Raw genomic sequence first — 23,068 nt, 5'->3', positions numbered from 1 at the left:
CCTTACAGCGAAGAAAAAAAACAGAAAGAAGTGTAGAGTTATTTAGGGGAGTAGGGCCTAAATGTGGGCAACACAGAGGGAGTACCGTCTTTACCAGGAGCCATTCACTGTAAAGTCCAAAGAGAACACAGTGCTAGCAATAAAACAACACTTAATCCACATTTTTCCTTCTTCAGTCGAATTTCCTTCCTACTCTACATATTCAGAAATGCTTTTTGTTCTTCTGCAGGGCAAACCCTCATAACACAAGCAGGGGACTTTAAAGTAATGACAATAATGCAATTCGTAACTAATAGTAGAGTATACTAAATGATTGATCTTGAGCACGAAGCTCTATACAAAGGAAATCCATCTTGATTATATAGTCCTTCATGCCTATGGCTAGTCAGGACCGCGCAGCGGTCCATAACGTGACTTAATCACGCTACCTTGGGTTAGTCATGTGACGCGGCGTAGAAGATAGCCGTCGTAACACCTAATTAGTCAGTTGTTACTATCGTAACACTAAGTTCTACGGAAGTGCGAAGCTCTCCTACAGAGAGCTTCTCAATCTAGTCCTAATAGGACTAGTGCCCTGTGCACGTGCTACGCAGGAACCATTCACTTTAATATAAAATGAAATTCCTTTTGTGAATAATAATGTTAATAAATATTATCTATATAAGAATATTATAATTAGAAAAGTAAGAATAACAAGATTATATAACAAAATACATGACTCTAATCAAAATCAAATTCCTCATATATATTTCTAGTTTTTAATTGTTTCATTTACGTAATGAGGTAAGAATACTAGGATAGTTGTAGACTTCTACTACAACTCACTTGATATGCAAAGTTAATATCGGCCATCAATTTAAGAATCCATTGATCCTTCTATGGCGCCATTTTCACCACTACCGTGTATTTGGGAAATCAGATTGTGAATAACTGTTTCTTCGGAATTCAAATCCAGCTACAATCTTGTATTATATCATGCCCTTAAAGCTTATAAACGAAACCTCTCTTATTTAAGACATATCGTATCTTCAAGACTGTTAGCTCATTTGATTCCTTCACTTCCCCTCTAAAACACTGTTGAACATTCCTATTCTCAAAATGTCGCATGAAGAGAGCCCCAATGTTATTGAGACCTACAATTATATTATTTGCGGCTTTACTTGTACTACACTCTTCGAAACAGCACTTTAACTGAATACTGGGACAGTGGTGAAACATCGGGTTGTGTCATTGCTGCTCGACTTACAACTCTTATCGTTGAAGCCAGAGCCCGAGCCAGAGCATATTCTACAACTGTAATCCCTGCTGTTTAAGCGCAACTCCTGCCTGCATCTACAGTATTTAGTATTTACACACGTTGATTGTTCTAATCCTCCTCGCAAAGTTTCACAAATCCTTGGAACCGAGGTGAGTCAAATATCAAAGGTGAGCCCTGTGGGGAGCTCAAAAATTGTCAATTGCATCTTGCCAGGGGAAAGGTAAGTTTCTTGAACTTTATAAGTTTAGCTTGTGAGATCTAAGCTTGAAGCAAAGATTCCTGGGTGGGACCAACGGTCGCAATGGCACACTAGCTGTTGGCGAAGTCGACAGGACTACGGTATTTGATGCCTCAAAGGATGGAATGGAAATGAAATGCTGCAATGAATGACTAAGGTGCCATTTCGTGAGGAATATCATAATGGTCTCTTCGAGCTCGGGAGCTCCATTCGCATTAATATGCTTTGCGGAAGGTGGTGATGATCAACCGGCCGCTAACATTTATTTAGGCCAAAAAATTTCGCACCAAGCCATGTTTCCATGCCGGGAAACATACACATAGATTTCGCGATTTACTTATCACATCTCCTGACAATTATGCCACGATTATGCCACGATTTCAAGCCATGTCTTTGATCATATCAATCTATGGCATTGCCCTTGATTCAATTTCCAGATATGTTTAGCTCCGGCAAAAGTGCTCATGGCTATGGTCACGTTGTTCAAACAACACACCAAGACAGTCGCAGTCTAGCCGTAGACTATATCACAAACTGTACGGCGCAGGCAGGTATTCCAATAAAGAAGAACACTTCCATTGTGTTACCTCAACCTCAAAACCAATAGCGATGTTGAGATTGGGGCCAACAGTGTTTCCTTGCATGGTACCACTGGCTAGAAGACCTTCATCTAGACTCCCAAAAAGGTTATTATCTCGGCAGAAACATATGGAAGTCACGTCATCCTGCTTCTACCTGCGGTACGTGCTAAACAAAAAGCAGAAAAGCTTGGAATTAAAAGTCAAGTAGATCTTTCAGGTGTTAGAAGGAACTTTATGGACTATTTTGTAGGCTTACTGCCTTGCCTTATCCATGAAACCGAGTCACATTTTGCTTGTGAGTCGCTCCAGCATGCGTTCCCCTTCCGATTATACTTAGCCTCATATCTAACAAAAGCTAGGTAGTGCTCTCGGTTTACGAAGTTTCCAAGCCTGCCATAGCCAATGACCATCTCATTTGGCACAGGCGAAAAGGAAAAATCATTGGCGCAGTACAAAACCAATAAAAACAGGATTTCTCTCTCAGTTTTCGCTTGGAACCTTTGCGTTTGCCCCGTTTAGACGACAGACTAAATGCCGCTCGCTCCGAAAGACTTGGTTCAATGGGTCCCAGGCCTGCATAGATCCACGTGGAACTTTGGAACAAATGCTACAGCCCAAAATAATCTTACATCTTCAGGAATTTCCCCGAGGATGGCAATATGCGTTCGAAATAGCCACGGATTCCTCGCACCACGATCACGAGGTGATGCTAGTATCAAGTCAAAAGACCCTGCGGAAAACCCTACGGTAAATCGCAATTATCTCGAGAACATCTTGGATATGCTTATGTTCAGCGAAGGATGCCGCATGGCAGACTAGATTGTAACCAGTGAAGCAGGGACCAAGGATATTGTGATTGGCTCGTGGCTACGATACAGCAATCACTACAACTTTACTACTATAGAGGGGTGGGTGCCTGTTATCAGGTCCAGTGCAGACACATGTAAGTGTCATTGCACATTTGCCTTGCTTTTTCGACACTCGTGTGCCTATACAGTACATTATTGACTGGTTAAATCTCTTATGCTTGCTCCCTAGGCTATCATCCAGCTGGTACATGCAAGATGGGCAAGGTAGATGATTCGATGGCGGTGTTTGAAGGGAAACTAAATGTACATGGGATTTGCGGACCTCGGGTTGCAGATGCAAGAACTATGCCATCCCTCGTTGGAAGCATCCCCAAATGCCTGCTTATTGAATCGCCGAGAAGGCAGCGGATTTGATCAAAGCGGACAATTAGTTTCTTCTCATGCACGATCAAATACTTATAAAGTGGCAGATTTGGTTTATAACCATGCTTAAACGCCTGTTATATGCTGGAATCCTGCTTTATCGACGCACATATACTATTTGTTCCATGCTTTTTGTATTATTTTTTTTCGTTGTAGAACTACCTTATCTCTTTTATCTCCGGATTCTGTAGATATTTATGCATCTTTTCTCCATGGCGCATCGGTCAAGGAGGTTGACTCTCGTGAGGTGAATCATAAACAATTTTTTTTTTCATTCTTAAGTAAAGGGAAGCCCTTCATCCCATCCTCACAATAATGTAGGAAATATAGTACAGCAATGTATTACATTGGAACAAGCTAGGCAAATTAAACAATCCAAAAATTTGCCCCACAATTTCCCTTGTCGACCCAAAACGCCGGTGCGTAGTCGGCCCTGCATCCAACTATTCTTCCCAGGCATGAATACCGATCCGTCCATCATTCAAATACCTCTCAAAAATGCCAAACCAGGGGCGGAGAAAAAAAGAGATGGTTAGGCAAGCATCATTCTGTGATATTCTGCGCTGCTACTCGGCGACCACAGCCGACATTCAGTAACTACCACTGTCCTATCTCTGTAAATTCCTGGTGTCTCAAAGCGTTCCAAATGTGGCTGGACTTGAGTTCCAATTTTTCGCGCGCGTGCAACATGTTTATAAAACCCAGTGCCGTATGAACAAATTGTCTTGATGTCCGGATCCAGCGAAGAAGCAAAGCCACTTGGACTCCAAGCATAACGATAATAACAAACAAAGATAGAAAAACACCCAAAAATCAAAACATACATGCTTGTTAAAGAGTAGCAACTGATTCATCCACGTAGCATATTTGCCTAACGATTACGAACGCCTGAATGTGGGTAACGTACAACATAAAAGTCGTCAAGTCATATGAGCCGAAGCAAAGCGCAGGCTTGAATCAAGGTCGAAAGCGGCTCGCACTTCTCTCTTGGATTTGCTGCTCTGTCGTAACGTATAAACGGTCGAGGTAAGACATAGCCTCCGCGTCCTTCAAAATTTTGGCAACCTGTATTCCGGCAGAGATCAGTTGGAGAATATTCCTGTCATCCTTTAAAGGGCGAGATTGATGCTTTGCGGCATGTCTCATCTCCAGGCTGTTCTCCAAGATTGTGACAAATTGTTTTATCTGGCCATTATACAACACCCGGGCGGGTATGCGTCTCTTAGTAGCAAGGCGTTTCAGAAGGTAGACCCATTCTGTCCATTCTCGGTCTTGCGGTCGCTCCACGGGTCGACAGCTGTCGCTTAGAGGAATAGGAAACTGGTACTTGGCAACAAAGTCAAAAGCACACTGTGACAATCTGTCATTGACTCTAGTTAGGACACTATCCTGTTCCTGTACCACAAGATTTGTAGGGAGATGTGGCAAGTCCCTCTCCTGCTGGGCAATGTATTCCGGGGGTGGCCGTTGTAAAAATTGATGTGGTCCATCAAATTCATCTCTGTTGGATGGTCGCCTTTGTGAATGGCCTTTCCCATCACTTCTGGCTTTTCCGGATGTCCGAGGAGCGGGGTCAAGCGTGTAATCCGTTGGGCTGGGAGAAGCAGCATAATCGTCCATATAGGTCTCGGGTGAGATCCTGCCTTGAGGCACCCAACTTGGGCCTTGGCTTGCGTATGGGCCATAACTCGGTCCTGCAGCCCCGTGTACATTTGACGATGAACCAACGCTGTAAGCATTAGATCCATAGACTGAATCCAGACGGGCTAAAGGGCTCGATGTCATTGTCGCAGTGATAGGATTGTAAGGCGACGCACTTAAATCCGGTGCGTATGATGCGCTTTGAGATTGGCTTCAGCTTCTTGAGTTCTGATTCTGGGATACACGCGTCCTTACCTAGTATTGGGATAAAATGCACCATCAAAGCTTGGGCGGTTACTGGTGGTATATGTGCTCCTTGCCAGTTAGCTCTCTGTCATCTAATTTTGCAGATTCTTTTTTTTTTTTTTTTTTTGCATACCTTCTCGACAAATCCGGAAGACTCGTGGGAGTTGGACGTCCATAACCAAATTCCGGTTGGATCTGAATACCTCGTCTGGATGCCATCATTTTGAGATTCCGAGCTCAGATCCAAATCTGAAGTCAAGAGGAAACCTGATACTTGTACAATACGAAAGGGAAAAGAAATGAGATGAGATTAGGGTCAAGTTCTTCTCCGTCGGATGACAATTTAATGCAAAATGGCTCCAATATAGATGTTATAGATCGAATGTCCACGATTAAATAATGGGTCCAGCAAGGATATCCAGATCCAGGAACAGGGGCGGTGAGTATGCCAGGTGATCCAAGGGATTTTATAATTTTTCGAAACAACAAAGCTTTTATGTTGTCTGTCTGTCTGTCCGCCTGTCTGTCTGATAGAAAAATGAAAAGAGGAGGAACCCAATTATTATATAGATAATTCATTGACTACACGAATGTAGCTCACTCGAGGCTATACCGTATATATTCGTATATATTTGACACATTGAACATTAAGCTCTGGCTCTGGCGTGGACCCTTCAAGCCCCGATAGGGCAATCAAGGGAGATGTCAAGAAGCTTTGACTCATGATGGACAGTGATTTGAACTGAATTGGGGATTCTTGTGCTCCCAACAATCTTGAAATGTCGAATGTTTGTAAATCTCCCGTCTCCCAGATTCTAAGTGAAATTCGGGGTTTTGCCCGAGAGAAGTGCACTGTCAAGGAGTTGGTAAGGATGTGCTCTCAAAACAAAGTTACTCGGTGTTTTAGGGATCGTCGTCGCTCATTCTCTTTTCGCCAACGCTGCATCACCAAACGAAATACGATGCGACAAGCCAGATTGTATTTTGCAAGGGCTGACCTCGGAGCCAGTGGGATGAAAGCTGGCTGTGTTGTTCGGTATAATTCTGGTGACTGCATCAGGCATCATTGGGCAATTTTATATCCTTATTTTGATCTCGAACAACTTACAAGGTGTGACGAATCTGACGATATAGCAAGGTAAATACTGAATAGTTAGTAGCGAATACTTCCCATGTCAGCTAAGAACCAATCCAACAGCCAGTTGGAATGCGAATACCAAGCGTGGCAAGCGCCACAAATTACAGAAAGGCATGAATTGATATGGGGAGATCGGAGAGTGGGTGGGAACTGGGACAAGGTAAGTCCTGGGGTAAGTGTGTAATAAATGTGATGTATGTGTGTATGTGTACGTATATATAGATATATATATATATACATATATATATCTATACCTAGTATGGACGGAGAAGAAGGGATCTCCGGGCGGTGACAGGGCGCCTATTACAATTTAAAGAGGTATAGTATAATGCTTGAAGGTCGACTGACGAATGAGTTGGAATGGGTGATTTGAATAATGCATAGTAAGGAAGGTCTAGAATGAAATGATTCAATTGATAGAACTAGTAGACGCTGTGTTATTTTACACAATATGCCAGGCCGTATTCTACTTTTGATACTATAACATCAGGAAACAAGTATGCATTCCGCATGTATCTATCTATCCATTACCGAATGGCTGGTTGGGCATAAACGCGTTCGTTAATAAAACCCAATCAAATGCATTACTGCCCTGTATTAATAAGTCTTTTCGTATAGTACTCTACATGTAGTATGTAGTAAGTATACCGTCACTACCTTATTTATATTGAAACCGGGCGTGAAAAATAAGAAAACCTTGGATGATGTGCTGGAATTAATCATCGGCTACATTAAGGTTAGTGATTAAAAGGTTGATGAATTGCTTTGGGATAAGAATAGATAGCATCTAAAAATGGATAAGAGGGTTCAAACTTCAAAGTTCTATAGATAAGTACTCTTTCCCACCTCTTTACCTTTTTTACCTCTTTACCTCTTGACTGCTTTACTCCATTTCATACAGACTACAAATACATTTGATGCTTTGATCCCAGCTTTTCTCCCAGAAGGGAAAGAGGAAGAAAGGAAATGCTTCCAAGCTTTTAGTGCTTTACATTCTGATCATTAACCTTACACTCTAGTGCTTTACATTTGATGCTAAATATCCTAGTGCTTTACGTTGTGATGCTTTAATTTCCACTTTGCTGACCCTCCAAGGGATAACTGCCGTGGAGGCCTTTCTCCTTTGAAAGCAATGTTGGCTTTTGGATGTTATATGGATGTTGAATCAATCAGTAGATGATATAATAAATAGATGATACAATACTGCAACCCTTCACTGCTATGTTCTACTTTTAGCATGCAACAATATTGTCACCATGATGTCTTGTTTCCTGAAGCTATACATGAGACCTATTTCAACACTGATTCCATGCTCACTGAAAAATGACTCGTGTGTTCAACAATGCAGACCGACGTTGGGAGTAAATGCGTGACTTTACCTTTGCAACGATCGTCTAATAAGTCCAGCTCCCCATCATTTCATTGTGGCGAATGTTACCTCGGCATTCGTATTTGCATAGTTGTCTCCGACCCAACGCGGGGAACTTCCTTCTATCCATCCTTGGCCATGCCATCGGTAATGTACCACCAACAAGATATTCGGATAAACCCAAAAAATATTTCTTCGTTGCTTCATCACTTCACTTTTTTTCTTCTTTACGTGGTGACTGCTTCAAACGAATTGTATGGTTGTATCAAGCTAGCAGACAAGGGCTGGCTCCACTACAAACCTTCATCCATCCATCCATTTTACAACCTCCAACGGGAGACATCAGATGGACATTCTATCACCGACAAAGCACAACACGTTGAATTGGCCATGCCCCCAGGTAAAGAAAAGATGCGGACAGGAGCAGTTGCATTCTGTCAGGCTTTTGTTGATGCACTTTCTCCTGATATCATCTTGTCTACGCATTTCGCATCAGAACCGTGAATCACAGAGCATGGTCCTGAAAGTTCAGAACTCCCATTCTTAGGTAAAACATTTTCGGGTCGTAAATCCGAGTCCTCCAGCAATCAGACGTGCGACGATTACTTTAGTTTATTATCCAAACCCCTTGAGTTCAAGTCCTCGCAGACCACATTTCCTTCACCCAAGTCTTCTGTCGTCGATGAGACTTGCGAGGTTAATGACAAGAAAGGTGTTGTCAGTGTTGTCGGAAGTGCAACTTTCAGGAGCTTGAAGACAGGCAAAGGATGGGATGAACAGTTGATATACCGAATGAGCGAATTCGATGAGGAAGGGAAGATTAATCTACAGGAAAACTGCTTTCGGTATATCAATTAGAAAGATGATATTGCCCTTATATCATCAAGAATGGAGATATAATCCAACCCTTTTTATTACTACATATAATCGCTGTAGCCCATTCTCGATTGTCTAATTGTATTACCTTGCTTCTGCCACATTGTTCAATACTAATTACGACCATTCCAGGACATATTACACCTATCATAAAGTCGGTTTCATCGAAGTTATAGAAATCGGAATCGACAGTACCATATTTCGCCTACATATTCGATACCAATCCAAACCATTCTTCAATAAACTTAGGATCTTCACAGAAAGCTTTTTGAAAATTATAAATGTAATTAAAACATATCTTTAATTCTGAACATCGTTTAATAAAGCGATAAGCCTAGAGTTTTCCAACCTTCTTCGCACCCTGCGATTCGAGGATATAATTCATTATATCTTCTATATCATTTAATTTAGATACAAACCCTTTCTTATCTATAACGTGGTTTATCAGTAACCGGAACATATCAGTAACCGGAACACTTTTACCTCAATTACCCACATTCCATTAAAATAAAATTACAACAACACCATAAATTAGGATTGAATTATATACAATCTAAAGATCAACTAATGCTGGATCGAACTGACAAGTTCGTGCATTATGTAAAGTACTACCGCATTTGCTACATCGTCGTATAGTAGCTTGCCTCCTTGCTGAAGAACCATCATTTGTATATTCGTCGTGTTGTATCTGATCTTCTACATTTTCTTGTTCTAATATACTATGCTTATCTTCTATTGAAAATGCTCCTCTTTTTCGTATTAAAGCTTTTCTAACTCTCCGGTGTTTACTAAGTGCTTTATTTGCTTTGCGGAGATTATGAACCTCAGCAGTTAAAAGCGTATTCGCATAAGCTAGGAGCTCTATACCCTTAGCTAAAGCTGCAATTGTTTCAAATATTGGAGTAGATGAGCTTCCTTGATGTTGAGCAATACGACTTTTCACTAAAGTGGATTGGGAAAGAACTTCAGTTGGATTGTGAGATGTTTGAGATTGCTATATATCAGGATCGGCTGATATTGATCTATTTGATAGAGTTCTTATTCGAATATCTAGCTTTGAAAGTACAATTTCCGGATTAAATGGGATTAGCCCAGCTCTGCGGAACCTAGCTTTACTATTTGATATAGATATTGCTTCGATATATACAGCTTTGAAGGCTTGAAAGAACTCGGTTTTGGTAATATAAGTGATATGCGCCTTGATAAAGTTCTCGATTTGTCGATTATATGAACACTTTAAAGGATCAAAACAATTGATATCGAGTGGTTGAGTTAAATACAAAGAATGAGGTAACAAACTAAGTAATATAATGTTATGTTCCTTGTAGTATTCCTGAAATGCTGGTGATTTATGATTTTCATGTCTATCAAGTATTAGCATTCGATATCTACCCACTTTCCTACTTTCAATATGTTTGTTGAAGTGCTTAATCCATTCAAGATCTGTCTCATTATCTGTCCATCTATTAATAGTAGGTTTAATAAGCCAATCATATAGTAAATCGCCTTCGGTATATTAATTTGAAAGGTGGTATTCGCCTTTTACTATCAAAAACAAAGGTATATTATAACCTTCTCCATCAATACAAATAATCGCTGTAGCTTATTCCCGATTGCCTGGCTGTATAGCTTTGCTTTTTCCATATCGATCAGTTTTAGTAATTACTATATATAATGATATTTGTCCCATCATAAAGCCTGTCTCATCGAAGTTGTAGAAATCGCAGTCTAGAATACCATATTTGGCCTGCATATTCGATACTAATCGAAACCGTCTTTCAATAAACTCTGAATCTTCGCAGAGAGCTCTTTGAAAGTCATAAACGCGATTAAAACACGTCTTTAATTCTGTATATCGTTTCACAAAGCGATGAGTCCAGAGCTTTCCAACCTTCTTCGCACCCTGCATTTCGAGTATATAATTCGCTATATCTTCCATATCACTTATTCGAGGACTAAATCCTTTCTTGTCCATATCGAGTATATATTGAATAAGTACTTCTTCTTCCAAATCAATCAAATTATGGCTTTTTGGTCGAAATTCCGTACAAGGGGTTAAACCATTCATTCTGCGGATAAATATTGTATACGATATATTATATAGCTTTGCAGTCTTCCGAATGCTTAATTTTTTATCTTTTCGAATAGCTTCGATAACTAAGAGTATTTGAGCTTCTTTATTATTCGATTGCATTATAGATTGTTGATAAATCGCGTATTGAAGTGGAAAGATAATAATTGAGGTAAAAGTGGTGCACATGCTGATATGGTGCACATACTGATATGGTGCACATACTGATAAACATAACCCGCATCAGGTAACCAATTAGTTAGCAGGATCATGTGACAAGTGTCACCTGATCCGAAAGCCGACCGACTCCCTGAGAATCGATCGGCCCTGAGAATTGATCGGCCCTTCAAGAGTCGATCGACTTTCAGAACACGAAGGTCTATATAATCAAGATGGATTTCCTTTGTATAGAGCTTCGTGCTCAAGATCAATCATTTAGTATACTCTACTATTACTTACGAATAGCATATTATTATTGTCATTACTTTAAGTCCCTACTTGACGCCTAGTTATAAACCTACCTCGAGCCTAGAGCACTTCCACGTGATCTAGACGGCTACCCTCGTAACAATAAAATTATAAAATGTTTAAAATTTTCATTTATTTTGTATAGGAAAGGCATTATATGTTACGTGACGGTTGTTATCCCACTAGTGGCTCACGTGCACTAGCCCTGTATATAAAGACCTTCTTACTTAGAATCTTCTTAGTTCTTGTTACGAGGTTTGCCGTCTAGATCACGTGGAAGTGCTCCAGGCTCTCGAGGTGGTTTATAACTAGGCGTCAAGCAGGGACTTAAGTAATGACAATAATGATATGCAATTCGTAACTAATAGTAGAGTATACTAAATGATTGATCTTGAGCACGAAGCTCTACACAAAGGAAACCATCCTGATTATATAGACCTTCGTCCTCCATTGGATCTCTTGAATCCTGAGAGTTTGTGGACCTTCGATTCGTATGGACCTACGATTCGTATGGACCTACGATTCGTATGGACCTACGATTCGTATGGACCTACGATTCGTATCCCTGAATATGCAGGGTCCATCACGTGACTTGGATCAGACTATATGTCTGTGCTTGCTGAAGGTGGGGAGACTCTACGAACCGATTACCATACAAAATTGTATGCGAATCGGTTTGCTTTTCCACGGGGTCTAAGCTCATATGGACAGGTTGACTGTTACTACGTAACAGTTCTTTAGTTTTAGATTCTAAGTGATTGAATTGACTCCGTTTACGACTTTTCCGTCACATTATATAAACGAGATTTTAAAAATAAATTGTAAAATTTTCTTCTTTTTCTAGTTAATTATTATATTTGAAGATTTCAATTGATTTGATAGAATATTCAAAAAGTTATTTGATATTTAATTTTATATGAGAAATTGTAGTTTTTGCAGGGATTTGTAACGATACTGTACTGGAGGCAGCGGCTGCCTGAGGTCTCGTCGGGTTGGTAGTTGTGGGTTAAGGCTTTTATCACTGGTATTCACTTGGAAGTGAATTCGTTACTAGATCAAGTAGAATGTAGGTAGACTAATTGATAACTAAGTTGAGCACGAAGCTCTTATACTATGAAAATAATAAATGTTTATATACTGGTCCTTTCCAGGAGCCTGGAGGAGCCTATGCTCCTGGAGGCTCCATCACGTGATCCCTACTTGTCCCACATGATGGTGAATCGTGACAGGATTTTGTTACAAAATGTTACGGTGTGCGGCGAGTAGATTCCAGAATTCTTACTTGACAACTCATCCAGGCAGGGCTCACAAGAAGTGTTTAGGATATGATTATTTCTGATTTTGCTTGAAAAATGATACAAATAGGACAAGTGCTAATAACAGGAGAAGACCATGCTTTAGAACTACTCCGCACAGAAGGAAGTAAACTATCAAATAAGTTGGGTGTATTCGAATTCCTCGAACAAACAACCAAATAAACAAACAAGCCCGTAAGGATAAAGATATGATCTTTTCCTTACAACAGCAAGAACTTTCTCTACCGATGCCTACTTACCCAAGCTTCTAATAAATGTCATCTGTGATATACTCGATGGAGTATATACGAGTATATCTTCGTTCATTATGTTTCACTTTCACTCAAACTTTTGGCCCCACACCCGGCCTTAGGTATTTCCGCCCGAACCTTGAATTCTAGAATCCCATTAACAAATTCCTTCTCCATCATCTCCCAAACGGACCATCGACCCGTCAAACATGTCCGGTGATTATTCCTCCACAGGCGGCGGCCTGAAACTAAAAGGCGTTAGTACTGGCGCTGGTGTTACCAAGAAAAAGAAAAAGAAGAAGAATAACACAAGCACAACGACATCTACCTCGACCGCCGAATCCGAAACATCTTTACAGAAAGCCTTGAAGGATGAAGATAACCTAGAAATGAAGGGCTCTGGAGAAGATGGGTCAATGGGAGTGAGTGGAGACCACTTAAAGGAATTGGATCCGCGCGATCAATCTGGGAAAACGGCATCGGAGCGAGCGCACGAGGAGATGAGGAGAAGGAGGGTGTGTTATTTCTTCCATTCTTTCCCAACCACCTTCCAAGTTTGCCCCATCAAACATTTACTTCATGCCTGATCAGGAACAATGGCAGTCAGGAATCATGGTATCCACAGAGAAATAAATACTAACGATATTTCCACCATAGTTAAACGACCGACTCAAACGTGAAGGGGTAAAGACACATAAAGAGCGAGTGGAGGAATTAAATAGATATCTAAGTACACTGAGTGAACATCATGACATGCCCAAAATTGGACCTGGATGATCGGACTTCAGGAACCAGGAGTGTGTGGATTACGTTTCAGGGACAGCAGGCGTTCGGGGAGTTTATAATAGGATGGATGCATTTCAGCGGATTATACGATTTTTTTCACTTCGAATCTGTGAATGCCAGAAAGAATATTACAAGGAACGTGTGGTTCGAGGACCCCCGAATACAATTTACGGTATGGTTTAATGGCCGCTATGGCACAGGTGGGAATGATGAGGAGCGCACGAGACGTAAATGGATATACCAGATTAACGAATATCATTTTATTGTAAAGTCGACCTACGAGTCACAATTAATGGGGTACATGGACATCTGCTTCATAGCTTACTGCGTGAGCCATTTTTCTCTGTGGCTGTTGGACGTGGCCGCCGCCAGACTGGAAAATAAAGTATTGATGATTTAACGATGAGTGATGCGCTCTTGACACAGGAGCGGTTTCGAGGGGCCATGAAAGAATTTGGTACAGAGGCGCACCGAGATGACTGGTGGTCGCGTAAAGTAAACAAAAATATCGAAAACATTGAACGAACAATTCTTGCGAGACTTAGGAGGCTCTAAACGACTTGGCAAAACAGTTTGGAACTAGGAAATCCCGAAAATTTTGAGCAATGGAAAACGATGAAGAATTCGCGGGCACGTATAACTATTCACACTTAACGATTGAGCGTTAAACACAAAGCGGTACTAGTTTTGAAGGTGTACTTGGGTGCATTATCGTTTTTCCAAAACCCCTTCACCACTATAAGTCCAGTTTGCTATTCCATCGTATTAACATACATTAATTTTGTCCACTATCAATAATCCATATCCACGAGTCTTCCATGTAAAGTATAACACTGTTCAGTTCCTAACCAATTTTTCCCAGAAATGATGCGAAGCAAAGCACATGCCCCATGATGGAGCTATTCCAATCTATGCGCCAATCCAAAGTCCGTTAATAAAAGAGTGATGATAAACTCGTGCCAAGTCGTTACGGTCGTAAGAATGAGCGACTGATAGTTGAATAAAATCTGTGACCGTAGAAACCTGACACCGAACGGTATGCAATTGTGTAAATATCAAAAGAATTCTAATTCGATGTGTTCGTCCTGACGTTTTAGCCTATAATGCACCGATCACCACCATTCCGAATGCACCCAGAACCATGTTGATTCCCATATTGTTCTTTCCGGCACTGTTGGTTTGCAATGATGCTTTTCCAGATGAGGTGGTGGAGGATCCACCGGACGATCCGCCAGTGACTACAGCAGGGACTACTGTGACAGCTGTGACTGTGGAAAGGGAGCCATTGGGTAAGGTTGTAGTGAAGACTCGCGTCGATGTGCTGCTGCTGGTTGTCACAGTGGCTTTTGTAGGAGTATCGTCTGCGGGAGAAGCTGTAGATTCAGCCATGTTAGTAGATCTTGACGTAACAACCACGATAGAAGTAGAGCCAGTAACAGTAGTGCTCGCAGAACTAGCTAATGTAGACAAAACATCAGAACCGGAAACCTCTGCAGAAAAACTTGAGGCACCAGCCAAGGTAGTGGCTCCAGAGGCAGTGGCCTGAGAAGTCGACTCCCAGGTAGGAAGGGGGACCTCACTTGTAGAAGCTCCAGAGGCAGTGGCCTGAGAAGTCGACTCCCCGGTAGATAGGGGGGCCTCACTTGTAGAAGCTCCTGTAGTAACGGAGACAGGAGCAATAGTACTTGATGTTGCTTCAGAAGCTTGAGAGGTGGTGGTGGACGCTCCCGTTGTAGGTGTAGCGACTTGAGCTGATGCAGAGGTCCGAGATCGAGATGTAGAGGTAGCAGTCGATCCTGAATCCGAGTATAAGTCTAAGCCAGAAAACGATGAAGAAAAAACATTGCTGGGAATATTGACGAGAGTACTAGAAATTGAGGTTGCAAAGCTGTCCTGAGATCGAATGGGAGTGGAAATAGGTAGCAGCAAGACAACGGAAAGATTGTCATATCCAAGGACACTAGAAGTGGATGTTATAGCCAAGGAAGTTCTATACTTTCCGGAACCAGAACTTAAACCAGACACGGAAATTGATGAAGGAGTATGATATCCAATAGAACTAGAGTCCAAAACAGACACGCAAATTGATGAAGAAGTATGATGTCCAACAGAACTGGAACCCAAGAATGACACAGCTGTGGAAGGATATCCAACGGAGCTAGAACTAGAACTAGAACTATGACTAGAACCAAAAACAGATGCAGCCGTAGAAGGGTATTCAGGAGAACTGGAACCAAAGACAGCCACAGTCATAGAAGGGCGTCCAGTAGAACTGAGATCAAGAACAGAAACAGCGCTAGAAGGGTATCCAAAATGAGTAGAACTAGAAATCATGGCATTAAGAATCACAGAGAGACCTCCCAAGGATATCATTGAACTTGCAGGTATGTGAACCGCAGACGATACCGTGGAACTTGATCCCAAAGACATCGACGTGGCAGGGTGAGAACCTACGGTCGAAGTCGTGGAATCGTAAGGTGTTACAGTAGCAAAGGAAGCAGAAATAGTTGAATTCACAAAAAAAAAGCTGAGAAACGTAAAAGCAGAAGTGGAAGTGGGAGAAAAAGAATGCAGGGTCGACCCGCTTTTGAACATACCCGGCCTTGTAGTTGTCGTAGGCGTCGAGACTGGTGTAGTTGTTGTAGGCGTTGCGACTGGTGTAGTTGTCGTAGACGTTGCAACTGGTGTAGTTGTCGTTGTTGGTACTACTTGCGATGATGTAGTTTCGTCAGTTGTGGCAGCTCGGGAGGATGATGTGGAAATTTGAGCACTTGTCGAACTTGGAGCTGTGGTTGGGGAAACTGCTTGAGTGGTGGCAGAGGTCGTTGCAGGTGTTCTCTCCGAGGTGCTAGTTGATACAACAGATGTAGAAGATGGAGCTACCGAAACCGAAGTTGAGGAAGGGGAGGTTGTGGCCGGCTGGGAAGTGAGAGTAGTCAAAGTGGCGCTCGATGTCGTACTCTGAGCCTGGGTAGTCGTCGAGTTCGAGCCAACCTGTCTCTTGGCCAATTCAACCATAGCATTTGCCTTTGCTGCCTCAACCAAGGCGTGTGCGACCCCGGGTTCCTGCCTGTACACAGCCTGCATAGCTTCCTTATCATCTTCGTATACACCATGTTGATATTTCTCTGTCATGTGTTGATGGAGCACATCATGCAGCATGGCAGGCTCAATAGTATCCAACAATTCCCTGAAAGCTTGTTGATCCTCCATACAAGGAGGCGAGACATTTCCTGGATTCCGGTTCGTCGTCGTGGCAGAAACGATTGTGATGGTGAGGAGGGAAACGACCATAAGAGTTAGGAGGAATTGACGAATTGAAGGCATCATGTCCGACTTTCGAGGTTTATCCGCTTCGATATCTTGCTTCTCGTTGGGGAAGTAATCGGTCTTGCTCATCAAGGAACTGTTGATACTTAAGCCGAGCTTTTGCTCAAGGTCTTGGATCTTCCGTCCATTAGCGGCTGAACTCATGATTGCTTGACCAAGTTATCTTAGTCAAAAGAACAAAACCCAAGGATTGTATTAGGGAATTAGGTGAATGTCAATGCAGCTATGTATAAGCCTGTAAATGAGGTGCAGTAGTGTGCTGCAATGCCACTCAAGGTAGAACGAATGAAGAGAGCGAGCAAGAGAGGAAAAACGAAGGATGATGGTGATTGAATTGTCAGACAATTGAATGTATGACAAGAATTATTATGAAGGACGATAGAGCGATTGATTGTTAGAGAAAGAGTGAGAGCATGAGGGTTGAGGATTGAAACAAGACAAGAAAGGAGATCAAAAGGTTCTAGCCTTTATTTTTCACCAGGGCATCACTTGCCTTTATGCTGTGTGTGGCTGGGTAGCTAGCTAGTAACTGTCAGCAGTAGCTATGAATAAATACTAGGTAGCTGCTAGGTAGTTTTTATGGACTTTTATGTTTTGCCATGAGTACGTACTGTATTAAACGTACGGACGATATTAATGCGGAGAAAGGAAGGAAAGACCCGGGGGAAGAGCATGGGGGTAATGCTTCAGTGATAGATTGATTGATTACCTACCTACTCCTCCAATTTTTTTCTTTTAGTTTATTCTTCACTAGAAAGTACTGCGGCTGCGGGTTCCAGTCGCGATGATGAAAGCCCCAGCTGTGCCTGAATTAGATGCTAAAAAATGGCAAAATAATAAAATGTGCTGCGAGAACCTCGGGCTGTGGGCTTGGAAAGGGAAACAAGCATTATTTTTTGAGTGATGCATCGCAAGGATATAGGGTAATATCCAGGGAACATGCTGAAAAGAAAGGGAGTCAAAAGGCCCAAAGCAAGTCTCGCGAACAAGGAACTGTTCCTCCTGTGGATTCGTGAAAGAGATCTCCAAGGAGTTAACTTTCGAGGTCGAGGGTTTGAGGGGATGCAAAATGTAGTATAAAATGGTACGGAGTGGTATTGAAGGAAACGTTGTATCTCAACATACCTTTCTTCAATGAAATTGGTCCTTGTGTAATATCTTGTCCGTGGTTGTACCTTTAACTTATCCGTACGTGAAGTAAAAAAACGTAAACTAAAGATAGGGAGGAATGAAAGTCGTGGGTGAGACAATAAATGTAAATCGACCGAGGATGCAAGATCTTACGAAGCGATAACGAGAAGATTCGGAGACATTATACGTTTCTTATTGATTTACCGGTACATGTGATGGCGATGATCTTTCTGAAAAAAATAATAATAATACGAGGCTAAAGCTAAGAGATGCAGTATGCAGACATGAAAGTATGCACACACTGCACAGTAATTACTAATTAACAATCGATGCATTGACTGTTCACTTGTTGACTCAAGTTTTCTTCCCGAATGAAAGATTCCTTCTAGTGCATGTTCTGTGCCAAAGTACACCCGTTATACCCTACCGTCGACCGAGAGGGGTCCATGTTGTCAAATGTCTCAAATCTCAATGTCGAAACTGCTTCGTAGTCGCTATGACATGATTCCCACCAACCTACGAGCGAAGACTTCTCTCAGCCCTCAATACGGAGGAAGGTTATCCTTAGGTGAAAGAAAAGTTCGCCCCCCTCGTAAGTCGTCGTCCAACCAGAAACGAAAAGCATCCCAACCTTCGTATCCGGCTCGAGATCCCCGGTTCGTCTGTGTTGTGCATATGAAAAATCCATCGCGTCAAGAACTCATCCTGTCACCACTCACTCACTACGCCATTATCGATGATCCATATTTAAGAGACCCATCCGCCTTTATAGATATCATTGCAGCAAATCGCTAGTCCCCCAAAACCAAACCAAACATTCGTTCCCGTGAACTTTTCCCACAAGCCTCTTCAAGCCCTTAGCCCCGTATTCAAAACGGAGAGGGCGACGCGGCTGTGCATGCAAGACATTTATCCCCAAGTCTCGAACCTCTTAGATCTCTTCCTATCCATCAAATACTCCACCTTTGGTATTTTCGAGGTTGGTGTCTCCCCCCCCGTCACTACTAACCCGAGGAATACAAATCTCTTCGCCGAATCGTCATTCGTTACTTACCCTTCTCAAATATTTTCTCCCATCTTGTTCTTGCTGGATTTGCCACAGAGAAGAGTACGTGCAGCATCCTTCAGGCAGCATTCACCCATGACGATTCTGCAAGCATACAACATTTCACCAAAAAAGGGGTCTCAGAGCCATCAAGTATATATAAGAAGCCCCGATCGTTCCATTTACCCATTCACAACTATTTCAAAAATACATACAAAAGAATCGAACGTCTCGTCCCATCTTAGTCTCCGCAATATCACCCTCTTCGTCTCTTATCACCACCACCAAACGGACAAACTTAACACCAAAAAAGGGTAGAGCGTAAAGGTCTCTGTTCATCTTCCCACTTCCTTATATTTGTGATTCCCTATCCATTCTTTCCCGAACCCAACCCAACCCAACCCATCCTTCGTCCGAGCCATCCCAATCATAAGAGTCATATTAAACCAATTGTCGTTGGATTCTTCGTCTCATCCCCGCCCTAATGACCCTATGAGAACCTGTCCCACTCCCAAAAAGCCCAGAAGTTTAAATCCCAATTCATTTTTGTTTTTCGTAAAAGCATTCATGACACATAAACTCCTTTCCCAACGCCAGTAATTCATCAGATCATCGAATTCATGGCAGTCTCATTTATACCTTTTCTCCTTTCTTCTTTATACCATCCTTCTATATGACGCGGAAGGGAGGAAATCTCCGTGACAGGATAACAAATCCTTGATTCCACGAGGCAGTGCGCCCAAACACATACCAAATCCGAATTCCACATCTCGAACCGCCACAAATCGTCCATTTAAAATCCTTCGATAGTCGTTAAGACGGGTCCCCCTTGGCTTCGCAAACACAAAAGAACTAAATACACGCATACAACAGAAGGCGGGAAGAAAATGGCGTTATGATCTGGGACCCCCAATCTATATATACCAATAGGTAACAGGCATTTCAGAGCTGTCCTAGTTTTGGTTCCATGTTAACGAAAATGTGCTGTGAAATCATCTGACAACAGCCTCGCTGTCTCATTATGGATTATTATTGAGGCGAGGGAGTGTGTGCTCATGGCCGTTGACGTGTTCAGGTTCTTCTCCTCTATTAATGTCTGCACTCTTCCGTCGTGGTGCTAGGGCCGAAGAGCTGATGTTGCTTGGTCGGTCACCGGGTGGACTCTTATTTCGCTCACGCTCGGCCTCCTTTTCCCTGCTTTCATCCCGCTTTTCACGCATCTTGCTCTTGATCCACCCTAAAGGCCCCTTCCTCTCCTCAAGCGCCATAGATCCACTTTCATTGCTAGAATAGATATGAGCGCTGGGGAACCCTGAGTCGCTGGTCACAGGCACAGTATCGCCAGTGAAACTCTTTCGAGGTCGGCCTGAGCTGCCTACAGAACTTGAACTTGCACCAGCACCGCTATCCGACCCGTTTTTCTTTGGACTGAGTGCAGCTCCAAGTGTATTCGAGTCATCCCGACGCCGCGACATACGCCACAACGTACGTTTTTCTCTCGCTTCAGCGAGAGCTGGATCTTCCCCGTGATCAAGATCTGATTGATCGTTGAAAGATGAATGGGAATGTAAGGAGGACACAGGAGATATAACAGGCCTTAGTGTCCTATCGGACGGATGGTGTGGATCCTCTGGTCGCATCGGCGTAAAATGGGCAGGTTGTTCGGCCCGCGGAGTCTCCGTAGCAGGGGGTGTAGCTTGGGTGTTGGATAATATTGGGTTTAAAGCTGAAAGGTTTTCCAGGCGCGGATGATCCGAGTGGTCCGGATTGACGCGAGATGCATGAAGGCCTGGCGAAACTGATGATGAGCGCCCATCCAAAGAATTCGTCGAACTCTGAGCGCTAGGATTTGAGCTTCCTGGAAGACGCTTTTTCCTTAGTTTGTTAGGCTGTCGCTTGTCGGCACCATCTGTTGGCGATCGCTGGAACAGGTTTGAGACAATTCTAGAGGGAGTAGAGACTTCAGAAGAGCGCTCGTTAGATTCGGGGATCAGCCGCTCTTGACTGGTCACGGTATGAGCTGTATCGGCAAGGCTTGATTCAGTAGCGGTATTGAGTGCTAAGCCCGGAGACGATGGTAACAGGTGGGCAGAAGATGGAGGGAGTCCGGGTGAAAGAGCTCGGGGTCGGTTAGAACGGTTGGTTGTTAACCCTGCCGGGGTTGGTGAGGGTGGCCCTGAGTTTTTATTCATTCGAGACGATGGTAATCCAGGGGACTTTTTAGAAGGTACAGTATTGCTTCGATGGATGCCCCCACTAGGTGAAGAAGTGAGCGTAACACCATAAGCTGGGCTTGCCGGACTAGGTGCACCATTTGACTGCCGTGAATGATGAGAGGAGACAGACACGTTACGTCGAATGCCACCAAACTTGCGCACACTATCAGCTCCTGCGCTGGCATTTGAGGCGGATCTACCAATTGTGCCCTTCGATCTACCAGGTGTGGTAGGAGTTCCTGGAGGAGGGGTACCGCCGTTTTCAACCTCATTCAGAGTTTGCTCGTCCGCTGCCGTGCCTCTCATACCAATTAGGAAATGATCTTGATTCTCAATCAAGAAAATTAGTACGTCTTGACTAAGACGATACTCTGCAGGTGCCATATCGTGTTCAGGATGTGAAAGCATACCAGGTTGGAAGATGGCTGCGAGGTTGACGGCTGTCATTCGATTTTCATCGGATTTTGAGGCAAACACTGCCAATAGATCAAGGATGTATAACAGTAGCTGGCGGTTCAATGGAGGTAATTCGGTAATGAGTTGCTGATAAGTGATTATGGCCTTATTAACATCGAAATTATCGGAAAATTGCGGGCTCCCATCACTGTCGCCAACTGCTGCCATAGTATGACCTCTTAAAGGCTCTCTAAATCGAGAATATAGATCAAGCGGAACAATTGGTTCTGGTAGTAAATTAAGATATCTCCGTAAAACGTTTGCCGCATCATGAACTGTGTACCCAGCCCAATCAAGACCTTTCCCATATCGATCAGGAGAATCGAAGATGGTTTTCAATTCTTTGATGCGCTTTTCCGAGCCACTTAGCCGGAAGATTCCCTCAACATTGGTTGCTGTTCGGTTTAGCCATTAGCAAAGTATAAGGATAAAACTTCAAGGCACAAAACTCACCTTTCTCTTTCAAGTAAACTCCACACTTTGCAACCACTATTGGTACATAACCATATATGTAGCTCTGCCCTTCGGCATCGACAAGGGAAATAGCCACATTTGCATATGCAATGCTCTGGCGCAAAGGTACCCCAAATATACCTGTTGGTTGGGATTCTGGATTTTCTTTTGTCAGTTTTGATTTTGCCACTGCTACCCGATTTCAAAAAATAAGAATTTGATGTGACGATAGCGACGGAAATTCAACAATTGCTGACTTCGGCTTTGAGGGGTGATTTGCGTGTTTGTATGATTTCAATGGTAGTTATGGATACGGATTTTGGAGCGCTGCTTAGCTGCTATATCCTTCAAAGGATTCCTGCTGAGAGAGCTTCTCCTTCTTCGTCTCATGCCACTGGTTGGCTGTGTTTGAATAGTTTCACAGTTGGAAGTGGGTTGAGAATGGTCCAAAAATGTTTTTCCCCAGATACTACACTGGAAGGTGATGGATAAACCACACTACCAGACATATACCCTTGAAGAGACTGTGTATTGTTGAAAATGTGGAATTCGGTTATGCCGTTGTTGACGCTTCTTCTGCTTTTGACCTGGTGTCCGTTGCAATTTCTGGAATACCAAATACTATGGATGTAACGCTGTCCACCGGGTTCTCCTTGAATAGACGGTATAAATTTCTTGGCAGATGGGAAACAAAATTATATGGAAAGCATGTCCCAGATCCTTACTATTTTTCTGGGCTCTCAACAAAAGGAAATTTAGGGGGTCCTCACCAGTGCCTGATTCCTGAGTCTTTGCAGGAGGCCTAAACGTTTTCCACCAGCTCTTTAAACTCTGCTTTGTTGGGGGCGATGCTTGTTGTATGGGCGCTAGCTGAGGGCTCGAAAAGGGCTGTTGTGTAGTTGAAGAGGTAGGATGATCAGACAACATATTGGAGCTGTTCGATTAGGTCTGCTAATCGTCCAGATGATATATGAATGGTACCTCCGG

The 23,068-nt window shown here is 42.8% G+C and overlaps 9 protein-coding genes across 9 annotated transcripts; 4 read left to right on the top strand and 5 right to left on the bottom strand.

Moving 5' to 3' along the window:
* Positions 1–2,608: 2,608 nt before the first annotated feature.
* On the top strand, positions 2,609–2,896 carry SS1G_12358 (hypothetical protein; the record flags this gene model as incomplete). The annotated part of the gene is made up of 1 exon (XM_001587278.1): positions 2,609–2,896. One exon carries the CDS (start codon positions 2,609–2,611, stop codon positions 2,894–2,896), a length of 288 nt encoding a protein of 95 aa, XP_001587328.1.
* Positions 2,897–4,266: 1,370 nt separating this feature from the next.
* SS1G_12357 (hypothetical protein) lies at positions 4,267–5,418 on the bottom strand (the record flags this gene model as incomplete). Its single annotated transcript, XM_001587277.1, has 3 exons — positions 4,267–5,038; positions 5,206–5,247; positions 5,330–5,418. The coding sequence occupies 3 exons, from the start codon at positions 5,416–5,418 to the stop codon at positions 4,267–4,269; spliced, it is 903 nt and encodes a 300-aa protein (XP_001587327.1).
* Positions 5,419–6,116: 698 nt separating this feature from the next.
* SS1G_12356 (predicted protein) lies at positions 6,117–6,260 on the bottom strand (the record flags this gene model as incomplete). Its single annotated transcript, XM_001587276.1, has 1 exon — positions 6,117–6,260. The coding sequence occupies one exon, from the start codon at positions 6,258–6,260 to the stop codon at positions 6,117–6,119; it is 144 nt and encodes a 47-aa protein (XP_001587326.1).
* Positions 6,261–7,676: 1,416 nt separating this feature from the next.
* Positions 7,677–8,207, top strand: SS1G_12355 (predicted protein; the record flags this gene model as incomplete). Its single annotated transcript, XM_001587275.1, has 1 exon — positions 7,677–8,207. The coding sequence occupies one exon, from the start codon at positions 7,677–7,679 to the stop codon at positions 8,205–8,207; it is 531 nt and encodes a 176-aa protein (XP_001587325.1).
* Positions 8,208–8,913: 706 nt separating this feature from the next.
* SS1G_12354 (hypothetical protein) lies at positions 8,914–10,647 on the bottom strand (the record flags this gene model as incomplete). Its single annotated transcript, XM_001587274.1, has 4 exons — positions 8,914–9,008; positions 9,165–9,573; positions 9,727–10,085; positions 10,317–10,647. The coding sequence occupies 4 exons, from the start codon at positions 10,645–10,647 to the stop codon at positions 8,914–8,916; spliced, it is 1,194 nt and encodes a 397-aa protein (XP_001587324.1).
* An 852-nt stretch (positions 10,648–11,499) lies between these two features.
* On the top strand, positions 11,500–11,709 carry SS1G_12353 (predicted protein; the record flags this gene model as incomplete). Its single annotated transcript, XM_001587273.1, has 1 exon — positions 11,500–11,709. The coding sequence occupies one exon, from the start codon at positions 11,500–11,502 to the stop codon at positions 11,707–11,709; it is 210 nt and encodes a 69-aa protein (XP_001587323.1).
* Positions 11,710–12,873: 1,164 nt separating this feature from the next.
* SS1G_12352 (hypothetical protein) lies at positions 12,874–13,441 on the top strand (the record flags this gene model as incomplete). The annotated part of the gene is made up of 2 exons (XM_001587272.1): positions 12,874–13,179; positions 13,322–13,441. 2 exons carry the CDS (start codon positions 12,874–12,876, stop codon positions 13,439–13,441), a joined length of 426 nt encoding a protein of 141 aa, XP_001587322.1.
* Positions 13,442–14,548: 1,107 nt separating this feature from the next.
* On the bottom strand, positions 14,549–16,924 carry SS1G_12351 (predicted protein; the record flags this gene model as incomplete). The annotated part of the gene is made up of 2 exons (XM_001587271.1): positions 14,549–15,900; positions 16,048–16,924. 2 exons carry the CDS (start codon positions 16,922–16,924, stop codon positions 14,549–14,551), a joined length of 2,229 nt encoding a protein of 742 aa, XP_001587321.1.
* A 3,051-nt stretch (positions 16,925–19,975) lies between these two features.
* On the bottom strand, positions 19,976–23,008 carry SS1G_12350 (hypothetical protein; the record flags this gene model as incomplete). Its single annotated transcript, XM_001587270.1, has 3 exons — positions 19,976–22,023; positions 22,082–22,237; positions 22,807–23,008. 3 exons carry the CDS (start codon positions 23,006–23,008, stop codon positions 19,976–19,978), a joined length of 2,406 nt encoding a protein of 801 aa, XP_001587320.1.
* Positions 23,009–23,068: the final 60 nt, after the last annotated feature.

The sequence above is a fragment of the Sclerotinia sclerotiorum genome, genomic scaffold (genome assembly GCF_000146945.2).
Source record: "Sclerotinia sclerotiorum 1980 UF-70 scaffold_19 genomic scaffold, whole genome shotgun sequence".
NCBI lineage: Eukaryota > Fungi > Ascomycota > Leotiomycetes > Helotiales > Sclerotiniaceae > Sclerotinia > Sclerotinia sclerotiorum.
The sequence above is the reverse complement of the archived record's forward strand: the minus strand, read 5'-3'. Positions and strand labels throughout refer to the sequence as shown.